At 31.8% G+C, this 16,655-nt stretch overlaps 1 protein-coding gene and 1 pseudogene across 1 annotated transcript; one reads left to right on the top strand and one right to left on the bottom strand.

Annotated features, from left to right (window-relative positions):
• The first annotated feature begins 7,533 nt into the window (after nt 1-7,533).
• LOC113865328 (transcription factor-like protein DPB) lies at nt 7,534-11,105 on the top strand. The gene is made up of 10 exons (XM_027499794.1): nt 7,534-7,684; nt 7,766-7,956; nt 8,269-8,348; nt 8,591-8,634; nt 8,857-8,919; nt 9,028-9,174; nt 9,305-9,373; nt 9,562-9,660; nt 10,127-10,197; nt 10,484-11,105. Exons 2-10 carry the CDS (start codon nt 7,772-7,774, stop codon nt 10,713-10,715), a joined length of 990 nt encoding a protein of 329 aa, XP_027355595.1. The 5' UTR covers nt 7,534-7,684; nt 7,766-7,771; the 3' UTR covers nt 10,716-11,105.
• A 474-nt stretch (nt 11,106-11,579) lies between these two features.
• On the bottom strand, nt 11,580-16,394 carry LOC113866051 (annotated as a pseudogene).
• Between the last annotated feature and the right edge of the window lie 261 nt (nt 16,395-16,655).

Consider the following 16,655-nt stretch of genomic DNA (forward strand, 5'->3'; position numbering starts at 1 on the left):
CAAATTATTGTCACATTTACAATTGGTTATTGTTTGGGTACGTTTCTGAATGCCTAATTCCAGAAAGAAAGTGAGGCTAATGCTAAAAGGGCGAAAGGAATGTCCTACAGATACAGGAGGTCAGCTAAGGGATATGCTCAGTTAGAGCAAGATTTGGTATGTATATTTGTGTCTAATGTACTCCATTCATGCTTTTTCACAACCTTATGTTAAACCTTTAACAATGGCATTTAATCTAAAATTTTACATAGATTGCTACATCTGGGTCTAATTTGACCTCTGTACCTCGACATGTCCTCTGGAAAGCTGCTAGAGTAAACAAACAAGGTGCCATTGATGATGAAGGAGTTCAAAAAGTGGTCCATCAATTTGTAAGTACTTAGGTCTAATGTGTTAGTATTTTCAAATACAGAAACTTGTAGGTGAATTCTCCTTTAATGACCTCATATTTTGTTATGTTTATTGTAGGAAACCCTTTCACAGGTCACTCCAGACGCTGAGACTGAATTAATAGCCCGAAATGACATACTTTCTCAAGCACTTGGTGTAAGAGAGCATCCAAGTCGTGTGAGGGCTGTAGGTTATGGGGTGACCTAAAGAGATGCATTTGGGCCAGTAGCATCATGTCCACATCCATCATCTACCGAGTGGCAAAACATGAAGCATTGGGTGGCGCATTTGACCAATGTAGTGACACAGTTGACAGGGGGTCAGGGATTGCCCCCCTTCATGTCAGGTCAGATGTCGTTCAACCTTACTCACTCCCCACCACCATGTATGTCACCCCCTTTCAATATTGCTCCTCAAATCCAACCAATGGCAGACATTCATCCCCAAACGCCTGTAGATGCACCTTCATCCAGCCATAGAGGCAGTTGCATACCAATTGCATTTGTTGAGATTCCAGAGGTATTTAAGCTACAGTAAATCATCATTTAGTTTATCGCTTTTGATTTAATTTTTGAGGAATATAACAAACTTTCATTTGTGCAGTGATCATGACTGTCTGCTATATTTGAACTCACCTTTTCGCCTTGTTGCAAGAGGTAGAGTATATCATACAGTGGCTGGGGACTCTTTACATAATATGGCTCTTCCTCTACAGCATGGTAAGGTTTCTATAGAGGTAGTGCAACGACATGAGGAGGACTCTGGACTGTCTGTCCCAAATGAACAAGCAAACCTCATTTGCCTAAGAGATGTCATTGGTACTTATGTTGCTTGGCCATTGTCTCTAATCACTTTAAGACCCAAGGTATGTATATATACAAGCTTCTTTATACTTTGGAAGACTAGATGTTAAAATTAAAAAATATTGCTCTTTTCAGGTTGCCCCTTCATCAGGTAAAAGGTTAGGGAAAGAGAAAGGCTACTCAAAAGAGTCCATTGTTGATCCATCCAATAAAGGTGCTGCATGCTTGGATATGATGAAGCTGTTTGTGAGAAGTGATCAAGCCATTGATACAGCTACAATTTAACTGACAAGTGAGCACTGGGGTAAAGAGTTTTATGACATTGTGGGGAAAGAAAACATTATAGAGGTCATACGTCAACATTGGTTGAGTGCCTCTAGCATTAACCTTTACATACGGTAAATTAAGTTTCAAATTGAAGAATTCATGGTCAATTTATAACTTCTTCAACCTTCAATATTGTTTAATGCATTTCAATTGTACTTTTGCAATACAAGATATTTGTATGAAGCTTACTTGCATGGGACAATGGCAAATAGATTCTTATTTATATCTCCATATGAAATGGATGAAGCGCTCAATCCGAACCCACATCAACATATAGCTGAAATGTTAAAGCGTCATATGGGTGAAGATCACTTGATTTTTGCACCTTATAATGTTGGGTAAGTCAATCTGATTGAGACTCTGCTTTATGTTTTATAATTTAGCATATAACTTTTAATTCTTGTAAGCTTAAACATATATTTATACTCGTGGTAGGCAACATTGGGTCTTGGTTGCCATCAATACTGCTGACGAGACTATATATTATTTGGACCCTCTACGCAAGCAGCTGAAGAACAGAACACAAATGCAGAACCTATTTAATAAGTAAGCATTCATTTATGTCAACCAACTATGATTAATGTTAAGTAGTTATAATGTATCTAATTTCTTACATGCACCATTGTTAGTGCTCTTGTCACATATCGAGCAGAGAGGGGAGTGCAGTCCTCTAGGACAAAGATGACTCAAACAAAATAGGTCACTGTATAGGTAACACTATATCTTATTTAATGTTTTTAATTTTTAGCTAAATCTAAATTGCACTGTATATCATTCTTAGTTAATGTTGGTTTATTTGTTTTTATCTTCCACACAGTGTCCAAAGCAAACAAATAATGATGACTGTGGATATTATGTGTATCTATTCATTGGGGATGCTTTGTAGCATGAACAAATTGTAATCCCAGTTAATGTAAGAATCTTACAGATGCTAACTGTTTACCATATGCTTATTATTTCACTTAATTAATTAAGCTTTGTTTTTATTATTTTGTATTCAGTACTTTCCAGAGGTGCAGATGCCAACTTTTCCTGACAACAAAATTCATCAATTGCAAAAAGAGTGGTGTGCATATCTGTGCCATAGATATTTAAAGGAGACATTAAGCACAATAGATTATTAGTGTTTTTTTACAATATTTAGACAGTTTTGTTTCAAAGCATTAGGCAAAAAGTCTAAATATGATATTATTTTTCTCCTGTCAATGTAAACTCTGATTGTAATTTGTACATGTTCATTGTAATTGAATAATATAATGTGCAATTGCTTTTAAATTCTAGTATATATGGCTCTGTTTGAATTTTATATTCTGATTGAACTGGTTCTGAATATTGTATGCTTTACAGGTATGCTAAAAATAGACATTATAACAGTTTTATTAAAATATTTTAAAAAAATTCTTAACTTTGGAGAGTGGTTAATCAACAACCGCTCTCTTTAGTCTACCTTCTAAAACCGGTTCATCTATAACCGCACTCCAAATTAATGAATAATGGAGAGTGATTACGCGGTTAACCGCTCTCTTTAGTGAACTTCTGAGAGCAGTTAACCGCGAAATCGCTCTCCAAAACATACATTTGCGAGCGGTTAATTAACTGCTCTCAAAAATTATTGACGTTGCATAGCGCGGATTTTATAGCACTTATAACCACTCTCTATGTTCAAACGGAACTGCTCTAAGATCTCATTTCTGGCATAGTGTATTCCGAATGAACCTGTCCAACTATGAGGAACAAATTCTCAATTGAGTTTTTATTTTTACAATTGCGTTTGGTTTCCAAGAAAATCAAGAAGCGAGGGCTTACTTTTCTTGAGAACTTTTTCTGAGGTGGAAATGATCTTGGAATCGTGATTTGATCTTGGCGGAAGAACTCCATGGTCCCGCATCCATGGTTGAAGAAGGTTAACAACAAAACCTTGAAAAAGAGAAATGAATTAATGGAGAGAAAGAATAATGGAAATAGAGAAAATAGAGAGAGAAGAATGTTAACGGTGGTGTGCGTTGATGGTTGGTTTGGAGTCTCAGTCTCAGAACTCAAAGATCAGAGAATCGAAAGAGAGAGAGAAGCATATGAGCCACCGGAGAAGCAAAAGAAGAATGCAGTATACTAGTATTTCAAATCCCGTGCGCACAGGTTATATAATTTATAAAAATATATTTTTATTTTAAAATAAAGTTTAATTGTAAAATAATTTTAATATTTTTAATTAAAAATGAAAATAATTAATAACTATCATTTTGATAATTTATATTAAATGTGAATTTAATAAAAACCTTATAAATTTATTATTATGTTTATTTTTTTGAGATGCTTATTAATATAACTAAATATAAATTTTGGTTACTTTTCTCTTCTTTCATTTGTTTAGTTTGAATGTTAGCCTTTAGTTTTTTTAAAAGATATTTAATTATTGAGTTTTGTTAATATAAGTGAGGGTCGAAGATAAGCAGCTAATAATATTAAAATTTTATTAAAAAGAGAAGTATTTATTATAATTTTATAATTTCAATACAATAATTATATGCTTTTTTATAAAAAAAATTTCTATTTGTAAATGCTTAAATTTAATCTTAAAAATAAAAATTAACAAAATTCTTAATTATTTATTAAATAATTAAATATATCTTAATTATCAACATAAAAAATATTTACAAAAGTAACACAAACTATATTTTTTCAAGGTAAAATTATAAAAATGTATATAGTTAAAATTATAAAAATGTATATAGTTGACTAGTGAGGATCACATTTTGGTTACTACATTAAAATTCATATTTTATAAATTTTTGTTTTAATTAAAAATTAACTTTGTAAATAAATATATTTGGATAAAGTGTCTTGTGAAATTAAATGTACAAATATTCACTTGAATTTCTTATCAGAACTATACATTTTTCTATATTTTTATTTGATGTGCATCGTTGTGCCTTTATTTGACATGTTTATAATTAATAGTTATTATATAAGAAAATTGCATCCATGCTTTATATTTAGGATGGAAACAGGCGGCCTTTATTTGACATCCATGCTTTATATAATTATATTATCTTAAGATACCTAATCTTTTAATCCCTATTAGATTTTTAACTTTCATTTTATTTTTAAGACTTTTTATTTGATTTATTTAATTGGTCATTTCAACAAATAATAATATGTGAGGGCATGTAGTAAAAGGACCCAATTTTAAGATAGACATTAATAATGATATAGTGACTTACTAATATCAAAATGGTTGCTGAGGTTAATAATACCGTATAAAGGCTTCAAAATCTCTAAAAACAGAGAAGTCTAACATTTAAATTTGAAGTTTTACTAATGATGTACTAAGAAAGATGTATATATAGCTAAGGGTATTTGCTTTTGGAAGCCTTTTGTCGATACAATCAAATATTAAAAAAAACCACGCTAGGATTTTAAAACAATTCAGTCCTACTAAAATATATAATTACGTAACAAATGTGTTGAAAAGATATAATTATCAAGAAGTTGTTGCAAACAGTGGTGAAACAAAAAGAGATATAGATGAACAAGGTAACAGTAGAAAAGAAAGTTAAAACAAATCACAGCTACAAACCAAGGATCGCAACTCAAGAAACAAAACAAAAAATCTAATGGAAGTAAAGATGATGTTATCTCAAAAATTTTATATGCTAAGATATTAAACAGAAGTTATGAACAATTTGATATAAATCATTCATGTCTGTCTACACATTCAAGTATCCCAATTCCAAGGACATGAACATAAAACATACAACTTCTGATGCAAAACATTATGAATTGGTATAAGTACAAGAGTATACGTACAAAGACTTGTATGAAATATGCACACCATTGCCAAGACTAATTGTTGCTCTTGCTGCAAATTGTAGCAATATGAACATTGCCCAAATTGCTCATGAACATTGGCCAGTTTGTCCCTTAGAGGCCACCACTTAAACAAACCTTATTATTCAAAAAAATACATACAAAATTAATATAACAATGACAAACATAAACTCAATCTAAAATAATAAAATTTAAAAACCATTAAGTAAAGAGAAAGTGTTAAAATGAAAATTCAAAACAGTTTATTATAAATAACAATTAACAGCACAAATATATCTTAATGAAACTTTGCTAGTTGTAGAAAATTGAGGTTGTCATCGTTGTCAAGCAGTTTAAAAAAGATAATAATTAAATTAAGATATGTGTTGTGGTACTTTAAAAAAAATTATGAAATTTAGATCAATAAAAAAGAGACACGTATCAAGTTAAATAAATTATTATATATAATTTATTTAAAATTATATTATTTATATTATTTGTTACATAATCTTATTATTATTATTATTATTATTATTATTTAAAAAAAATTATTTTATTTTTTTATATTTTTTATAAAAATAAAATATAATTTATATTAAATTTATATAATAATAAATTATTATATTTATTATTTTAAACCAGTTGGAAAGCGGTTAAATTTTTAAATAAGAATAAGATACAATTAAAATTAAACTAATTAAAATTTTAAAAAATAATATCATATTAATATATTTTTATATTCTTAATTCTATTATTATTAATATTTAAATATTTAATTATTATATTAATATATTATGTTATAATTATTTTTTATTTATAATAAATAAAATTACTTAAATATAAATTATATTTTATTTAAAAAATAAAAAAATTATACTAAAAGTGATAAAATAAAATAAAATAAATATATATATATATATAATAAGACTGTGTAACAAATAATATAAATAATATAACTTTGAATAAATTATATATAATAATTTTTTTTTGCTTGACACTTGTTTTTTTTTATTGGTCTAAATTTTTTTAGATACAATACCTATAAAAAAATTTTAGGATACCACAGAATTTACCATTAAATTATTCTCCCATTCTTGTTAATGACTTGTTGTTTGAAGGCAAAACCATAATTGTATCAAGTTTCAAGATTAGCTTATATTAATCCAACATATGAACATGGGAAACTGTGGTGCAATCTAAGCAAATTTTGGTCGTCTACTAAAAGAACAACATATAGATCCAAAAGAAAAGCATAAGCTGAAAAAATGGTAAAATATATAGCTACAAACAAATATTTCAACAAAATTAAACTATGTTGTTTCTAAAAGAAATACAACATTGTTAGTTTTAATGGCATAGACTATTTTGAACTTAATAGGAATCCTCTTTAAATCTTATGATGTCCTTAAATATTGTGGGAATAATGCTCCACAATTATCATATTGTATAAAATTGAAACAAAAATCTTAGCTATTCACTGTATTCTTGAACATGCAATAGTTAATATAAGACCACCAACACCTTAAAAATAAAATAAAATTACTGCCAAACACAACAACATTGATTTGATGTGCTCAACTTTGACCTTAGAGAGAAACTCTTCACTACTCTAGTTCCAACGCCATCCAAGTTAATATTTGGTAGCATACTTAAACTTTAGAAGATGAGTTTTGCTAAAATGAAAATGAGAAAAAGCAGGAAAAAAACAATGGCAACTGATTGGAAAGTAGTGGCTAACGGCGAGTTTCTCTCTAGCAAAAGAAAATGAAAACAAAAAAATAAAAGTTTTGAAATTTGGAAAGAAAGCCATGTTCAAAAAGAGAATTTGAGTGGGATGAGAAACAACATGAAGAATAAGTAACATGGTAAGTAGAAAAAATAAAAAATGAAGAATAACATGAATAATATGCATAGAGTAATTTCACATCTAGTGATGAAGCTTCTGTATTGTAAAGCATATAAATACGAAGAGGTTAATCTGCATTATAATATTAGAAATGGTTAATTAATTAAGAGTACTTAAAAGTTTTATTTATTTCTATAGAAATTTTATGTGTTTATGACAAGAGTTGAAAATGTTTTTATATCTTTTTAATTTATTAAAATAAATCATATAAAAAATAATATTTACTAATTAAAAACTTAATCAACGGCTATTTATTTACTCAAAGCCGGTTGATGAAATATGCACGAACTCAGATGCGAAAAGCACTTATTAGGGGAACGCTGAGTTACAACATAGATTACGATAGGATGCAGTGAAAATCAATTTTGGAGCGAAACCGTATTACGTATTGTGTGGTGCTACTGAAGAAACCTGCTCTCACTCAGATCTCGCCGCCTTTGCGATCGAGTTAGTAGTTTCTCTTTTCCTTGCAATTTGTTCTCGCATTTTGCGTGCCCTAGGCGCCATTTCTTTCTCTTTTGAATTGCCAAAGGAATCGATGGGAACGCGAGCTTGTGGAGACGAAGAGGATGAGGAGCTATTCGGTGGTGGAACCACCATTTCCGGCCAATCAGCCTCCACCAGCAGAAGCGCTGGCTTGCCGCCACCCGCCGATAACACTTTTCTCAAATTAAATCAACTTGACATTCACGCAGACGATGCTGGATCGCACGCAGCAGTTGCGTGAGTCCTCTCTAATCTCATCACCTCCTACCATGTCGTTTTGTTCATATCGTGCACAATGCTGTTTCGCCTTTCGATTTTATGTCTAGTCTATATTCTGAGTGTGAGTAAATTCATGATTGTTCTTCATATTCGCATGTTTCTACTGATGATTTCCTTTTATTATGCTTTTCGAAAAATTGAAAAGATTGGGAATGACATTTTAGGCATGAAATTGGCTTTGTATGTGTTAATTGTAAATGTCATTTATCTGTGTTTGATTTTGTTTTTGTTTAAAAAAATAATCCTCACCAGCTGTCAGTTTCTACACAGTAGCAAGAAGAAAAAGAGAGGACAACGTGCAGTTGGAGGTGATAAGAGTGGAAGAGGGCTCCGCCAATTTAGTATGAAAGGTTGCATATCTATCTCTTTTAACCAAATTGTTCTTTAATAGATAAAGTTCATTGACCTTTTTCTAGTTATTGATTTGGCCTTGCGAAGTTGCATTTAGTGTGCAGAGTATTCTAAATTGTGAAATTTCCAACAGTGGTGTTCAGATTCTTGTGCTTCTTAGATAGAACACTGTCACATTTGTAGGTCATGCTGATAAATTTCTTTATGCTTTTGCTTCTCATTTATTGTTGGTTGTCTCCAGTGTGTGAGAAGGTAGAAAGCAAGGGAAGAACAACTTACAATGAGGTTAGTTGGGTTACTTTATGTCAGTTTTTGCTACATTTAACTTAATTGCTTGCTTTTGTTTCTACGATTAAGTATATGACATACATTTAGAAGTAATGTATATCATAAAATAGAAGTTGTGTCGTTCAATTAATTTCTTAAATTTTTTTTAGGTACTAGTTATTATTCCTTATTTCCTAATCTGTTTCTTAAATTTAATGTAGTTTTTTTTTTATATCATAGGTGGCAGATGAACTTGTTGCTGAATTTGCTGACCCAAGCAATAGTGTTTTGTCCCCTGATCAGGTTTTTTTCTCCTTCATATAAAGAATTTAAATATTATCTGCTATTCACGGATTAAAGGTGTAAGATAAGTATTGTGGACTTATTTTTGAGGGGATGAACATTTTTCAGCAACAATACGATGAGAAAAACATTCGTCGAAGAGTCTATGATGCTCTAAATGTTCTCATGGCAATGGATATTATTTCTAAGGACAAAAAGGAAATACAATGGAAGGGTCTTCCTCGTACTAGTTTGAACGACATTGAAGAACTAAAGGTTTGTCCACAGCCTTGAGTTGTAAATTTTGCTCCAAGTGGCTTGTGCTTTCCCTGCAGTGATGTTCTGAGCTTATCCAAAATACAATAAAGGACCATTATAAACTCTGTAACTGTATTTGATTCAACAGACTGAGCGTCTTGGGCTCAGGAATAGAATTGAAAAAAAGGCAGCCTATCTGCAGGAGCTCGAGGGTCAAGTAAGTCCAGCTCACTTAAATTATTTAACACGGGAAGGAGGGGGAGGGAGGGAGGGGGGGGGGGGAGGAGGGATTGTGCACCTGATTCTCTCCATTGGAAATATGCAATTGCGAAAGACCCTGACAAATTACTTCTGTTTTGTAATGCTTAATTTTTGTTTACTGACTACTTGTATTATTATATGAAGTTCGTAGGTCTTCAAAACCTTATTCAACGAAATGAGCAACTATATAGCTCAGGAAATCCTCCCAGTGGAGGTGTATCTTTACCTTTTATTTTGGTACAGGTATACCATCATCTCATTATCGCCTCTTTTGGATATCTTTTCCAGTAGAAAAGGTTTTTCAATTTTTCGTTGGAGCTTCAATTTGTATCATAATTCTCATATTTTATATGTATCAATTTCCCACTTAGCATGCACTTAATCATTGGCTTGAGTTTTAAATTAAAAAAATGTTTATTCTGAAATTGGACCACACTCGAGCTGCATAATGAATTCACTAGAAATACTTTTCACTTTTTTTTAATATGTAGACATTCATTTGAATTTGTGAACTGAATGTTACTTCTAATATAAATTATATACTAGAATAATATTATCAGCTCATACTGTTAGCTTAGCTTACCTTTAGGTATTCTATTCTCGGTCACTCTTAGAAAGTTGCTAATTTTTAATATTAATGAAAAATCTACTCACCCTGCTGTGATTTGCAATTTAATTAATTTCATATCTATGGCTTTTTAAACTGTAGACACGTCCTCATGCAACTGTTGAAGTGGAAATATCAGAAGATATGCAGCTTGTTCATTTTGATTTCAACAGGTAAGAAAGCTTCAATTGCTTTACTTGGCAATTTTTATGAGTGATGACATAAATGTCTTTTTTTCCTGTATGGTGTCTTAATGTGAAAGATTGCCTAATTTAGTAGTGTCATTGTCAAGGAAGTCAAACTAGTGTATCCTATTTTGGTCAAACACCAAGGCACTAAAAATTTGAGTCAAGAAGTTGGGGGAGGTGGTTGTCGGGGCTAAGGTGCAAAGCTTTTGTCCCCATGTTGGGATATGTGTCCGCCACTTTTATCTATGCTTAATTTCTCTTCTCTCTGCAGTACTCCTTTTGAGCTGCATGACGACCATTATGTTCTCAAGGCAATGAAATTCTGTGAGAGACCACAGGGTGATAATTTGACACACAATCTTACTGATGGAGGTGAAGGTTCTAGCATGTCCGGCTTGTGTCAGTCACAGGTTCCTCCTTCAGTTTCAAATGTGTCCATTCGGCCTCCCTCATCACCACCGCTTCCTGGCATATTAAAGGCAAGAGTCAAGCAAGAGCACTAAGATGCAAGTTTATCATATGGTCTTGCCTTAATCATGTCTGTATATTTTGTAAAGAAATTTGTCGAAGTTGATAGACCTTCATAGTAGTTACTCATCAGTAGAGCCAAGTCATTCTGTAGGTTAAAAGCTGATCAGTCTGTTTGCTTTTTTGTGGTTAGCGGTAGTCAATGGCAAATTCTTCGTTCATCATGTGTCATTTATTACCTTAACTGATTTTTTGTTTCCCTACATATATTTTCGCTGTAATTTTTTCCCCTTTGTAGTTAGACAGAAATCGGTTTGTACTAGTCCTATAGATCATAGAATGGAATCCAACAGCATGGGATTAATTTTGGAATTCGCTGATTTATAGTGCAAACTGTAAACTTTTCCAGCTAAGTTGGTATCTGGACCAATGCATCTTATCTTGCTTATTTCGTAGCATTTACTAGGGTCCTCTTGAGATAAAGGATCATTTTCTTAAATAAGTGAGACTTATTATTCAACGTGTCTGATGCAAAATTTTTAGGATTGCATTTGATTTGGTATTCTTATTAAGTATATCGTTAAGATATCAAATAATTTAGTATGTCTGTTTGGATACTTGATTGGACGTCATTTCCACAAATGCTCGACTCCGCATTTACAGAATTATAATTTTTATCTGCAGGCTATTGTAAGTAACTAATTCAAGAGGAAATTCGGAGCTCAGATGCTTCATAACAGTTATAATACAAGGAAGTTACAAAATGCGTCAACATTTTCTTATTAAAATAATAAAATTTCGGGCTTAATTAATAAAAATAGAGAAAGCAAGAACAAGAAATAGCCAGTATAGTAAGATAAGTGCTACGGTGTTCACTAAGTTGTGCGATATGTGACTTTTTAATGACGGAACTTGCAACTAGTCTTGAGCTCTTCTGCTGGCTTGTTCCCGGCGAATCCAGCGTCCACCCTCGCAGAGTAGCCTCCTCCCATGTTAACAATATGTTTAAATCCTTGCGTTTACCACATCGTATGTTTACGTGTTACGAAATTTCTTTTGCCAAGGCCCGGGACGAGCGATCACCATCAATTCGGAGCGATTTTTTTTACCCTTTAATTCTCGTTTACTGTGTCAAAAATTTCAATCACATTACTTTTCCCCCATAGGAAAGTTAGGGCAGGGGAAGTCTAAAATTTGCTTTGTAAAGTACGGTAAAATGCGAATCAAGGTTAAGAATTTAAGATTGAAGACTTACTGAACCAAGCAGAACAACGCGGCTTGGATCTCAGAGTGATCTTCCTCCACTATTGTGGATCTGGATCCTCTGCATGGGATGCAATGCATTTTTGTTTAAGCAAAAAAATTCGCTTAAGCAAATTTAGTTAAAAAGTGAATTTTTACTTAAGTTAAAAAATTTGCTTAAGCTAAAATTACAAAAGATTTTAAAACTTTATTTTCTTCCGCTTTAAACTACATAAAAGTTAAGAAATATTTGTGTAAGATCATGTAGTCACACTTTACGATCATACAACAAAAATTTAAGTGTTTTAAAACATATAATATCACAACTATTTCTCAACCAATTTCTCAAAGTTATCATTCCTATAATCCTTATCACCATTCTCAATAATTTAACTTGATTCTAAATGGTTCTACCTCACTAATATTTAGCACAAGTAGCACACTAGACAATACATTTAAAAATATTTGTACAAGATCATATAGTTAAACTTTATGCTCATAATATAAAAACTCAAGTGTTTCAAACCATGTAATATCACAACTATTTTTTAACCAATTTCTCAAAATTATCATTCCTATAATCTTAATCATCATTTCAATAATTTAACTTGATTCTAAATGGTTCTACCTCACTAATGTTTAACACAAATAACACACAAGACAATACATTTAAAAATATTTGTGTAAGATCCTATGGTCACATTTTATAGTCATAATACAAAAAATTAAGTGTTTTAAAACATGTAATAATATAACTATTTATCAACCAATTTCTAAAAGTTATCATTTCTATAATTCTTATTACAATTATCAATAATTTAACTTGATTTCAAATGGTTCTATCTCACTAATGTTTAGCACAAGTAGTGTAACACCCTTATTTTATTAATTATTAATTTTATACTTGATGTGAGTTGTTAATGCATGTTGCTTGAAATTAGGAGAGTTTTAGATGTGTGAGTTGCAGGATTTTTCGCTGTAGCGAGATGTGTCTCGTTGTAGTGAGAAATCAGCATCCAAAAACAAGCATTCTGGTGCTCTCTCGCTATAGCTAGAATCTTCTCGCTGTAGCAAGGATGCTCTCGCTGTAACGAGGAGCTCTTACTGTAGGTAGAATGACAGACAACAAAGTGTCATTTTGTCTGGTTTTTTCGCTGTAGCGAGAATTGGCTCGATATAGCGAGAATATTGCGAGTTGATGGGTATTTAAGGGTTTCCATGTTAAGAAATTTGGATTATATGACTTCTTTCCTCATTTTCTCAGCAAATCCTTGAAAAATCCCAACTTTTCTCCGATCAAAGTCTCGAAGATCACTTCCCTTTCTCTTTGGTAAGTTTTTTAAGCTTGATTCTCCATTCCTTTAGTTATTTTCTTGATTCTTCTTTTCTAAATGAGGTCTCTTGTGATATTTAGGAAGAACCTCACGTTTTGAGCAAGAATCCTCAAAAACCCTTTTACTAAACCTCCATTTCAAGGTAAGGAGAGCTCTATTTTGCTACCAATAAAGTGTTATGTTTGTATTCATGAAAAGGTTGTAATGAAATGCATGACTTTGAGTGTATTTTGGATAGAACGTCTTTTTGTTATGTTTGAAGCATGTTTTGTAATGTTTAATGAAGTGTATGATCATTGATTTGAGTGTATATACATGTATGTGGTGGACTGAGTCTGAGGGGACTAACTCTCGACAATGATTGAATGATGTATGATATAATAATAAAACTAGAGTAAAATAGAGAGATAAAAGTGTGAAAATATATTAGTAAACAGAGAATGAAAAATATAGAGATGAAATGGAAAAATACAGATAAAGGAAAATAAAATGAGAAAGGAATATGATAAGGATGAGTATAGATAATTCAGAGATACACTGGGAGTGTGGAAGAGGGAGAAGACTGAGAAGTCGTAGGGAAATGAGGGTGGTGGATGCTCCTCTTGAATTGCGCAACACAAATGAGAGTAGGAGCATCACAGGCCTCACACTCATTTTCTGACTAATACTCCTGATCATGCTTTTGCTAAAAGGGGCCGGGTCGGCACACTTTGTATCCTTGTAACTGCGGCTATCCAGCGACTATCTATAGTCGAGGGATCCCAGGGGCAGTGAAAGTGAAATGAGAACCCTGAGTATTAAGAGAGAGATGAAAAGTAATAAGCTGAACACTTAAAGATTTTTGCGTGTACATGAGTATGATTTTGTAACATGATTGATTGTTGTATGATCTTTGTTTTACTATGTGACAAATTGTGAATGTATACTTGGTAATATGAATAGAGACTCATCCTTACGTAAACCTTTCAGGGAATCTAGATGACAGCACCACTCGAGAACATTAGATTAGTAGATAGTTCTGTAACAAAGAGGTTGAACTATGTACTTAATGAGTACCAGAGACTTAGTTTCTTTAGAATTATTGTATATGATACTAAGGTACCTAGTGAGATGGTTATGTGGAAATGGAACTAGCCTTTAGTGTTCCTTTTGATTTCCCTGTACATAGAATCCATCATACTCTTTGTATATATCTTTCCTGGTACTGTGAGGACTCCAGCAGTAGTGACTTATCTAGTCACATATCATGACCATGATCACTTCGGGAAACCATCGTGATAGACATTCGAGCAGATCACGGGTACCCAGGTCACTCCAGATCCGGGTGATTTGTATCTTGGCTCGGATGATGATCTGGATGCGAAAGACATAACGTTAATAGAAGGTTGGCACGGGGATGACTAGTGTCACTTGGTTATATGATGGATAGACTGCTCATTAGGACTTATATTATTTTGAATAGATAGTCCTAATAATGTATTTTGGTAATTTTTATGAATATTTGTAATTATTGATATATTTTTGTATATTATGAGAACACTGAAGGACCATGATATTTTGATGTTTTTCTTAAATTGATTTAATTATTATGATTTTATTATTCAAGCTCTTGTAATTGTTTAGAAACAATTGAATGGAATATATTATTATCATATTATTATATTTGTTTAATAACATAACTTCACTAATTTCCTATGTCATTCCGAGTTTATACTATGATTACAAAAAAAATAAAATTAAGGTATTACAAGTAGCACACTAGACAATACATTTAAAATATTTGGTGGGATAAAAAATGTAAGATTCTAGATAGTTATTGATGAGAAACAAATGTTTCTTGAATTTTCTGCAGTTTAGAGAAGAAGAAGATGAAGTTTTAAAATTTTTCACAATTTTGGCTTAAGCGAATTTTTTAACTTAAGCGAAAATTCACTTTTTAATTAAATTCGCTTAAGCTAAATTTTTTGGCTTAAGCCAAAATTACGTTTTGTTAAATTTTGCTTAAGCGAAAAAATTCGCTTAAGCGAAAACACACTGCGCCCCCTGCAGTTCCCGCCAACACTGCAGAGGATCCAAATCCTACTATTGCAAGCCTGAATTTGTGATCCATTATCATACATCAACATTCATAATCTCTAGGTTTTATCTATTTCCTAATAAGAGAGGCACCTCGTGGCCAGTTATGATTTATGTTGTTTTATATTTAAGAAAATTAAATTAAGGTTGTGTTTGGATAAATTTTAAATTTTAGAAAATATAAAAAGAATAACAAGGGATGTTAGTGAGCATTAGGTATGAGAGGAGTTGAATGATAAATAAATAAAAAAATTAAGGATAATAGAGAGATTTTTAGATTCTGTCAAAATTAGTTATTTGAAATTCTTTTTATTTGACATAAAATTATTTTATTAAATTTTTATTTCATTTTAAAAATACTTTTTTTTAATATCCAAATACATGAATTGTGATCATTTTGAAATACCCTGTCAAAATACAACCAAAAATTTTCGGATTTCTAACCAGAATTAAGTGATCCTCATGCTTGCATATTGCTGCCACCTGGGCAACAAAATCTGGATTTTTCAACCGTCCTGTTCATTTGCAAAATTGGACAAAGAAAACAAGTGTCACTCGGGAAATGTTTGCTGAGTGAAAGGACTTGAGTTTCTTCGTAGATTATCGGTGCTCCTAATCAATTTAAAATAGAGAATGAAATTGGAGAAACTCAAACCCTTCGTTACCTCACATCGAGATACCTATAGCCAGTTGAATCCAGCAGATCATTGGCAGCGTGGACATCTACGCTTACAACTTTTTTATCACTGTAAACAGGGATAAAGCAGAATGAGTGTGAAAAGCCATGTTTTAAATGCATAGAATGGAGTGTAAACTAGCTTAAAACTTCTAAACAAATACTTGTATTTTATAAGAAAATAAAAATGATAAATTAAGAAGATAAAATGAATCAAAGTTTTCCATAAATTAAAATCAAGTTAGGTACCTCTTTTTTTCATAAAATTTCTCATTTAACTTCATTTTTTGAGGCATAAATTAATTTTATTTTAAGAAATAAGTTTGATTTATTTTCTCTCCTTGATTCTTCTTATTTTGAAACTCCTACTCCTTGGGGGCATTCATTCCTTTTTTCATTAAGTTTAGCGCTTAGCAGAGTCAATGAACACCAGAGACTTGTATGAAGTGTATTTATGCAATGAAATAAACTGCTATGCTTTGCTAAAGCCTGTGGTGTCACTAAAGTTGACCTTGTGATCGAAATTATTTTCTATGTTTACGAGTATTATCTAATATTCATTGACACAGCCACGGGTATGTGGCTTGCAAGCCACCTATGCAAATATTATGAAAAAATGGCAATATGCTCATAATTTTCATTTGTTT

The sequence above is a fragment of the Abrus precatorius genome, unplaced genomic scaffold (assembly GCF_003935025.1).
Source record: "Abrus precatorius isolate BTA unplaced genomic scaffold, Abrus_2018 Scaffold4, whole genome shotgun sequence".
In the NCBI taxonomy this organism is placed as follows: Eukaryota; Viridiplantae; Streptophyta; class Magnoliopsida; order Fabales; family Fabaceae; genus Abrus; species Abrus precatorius.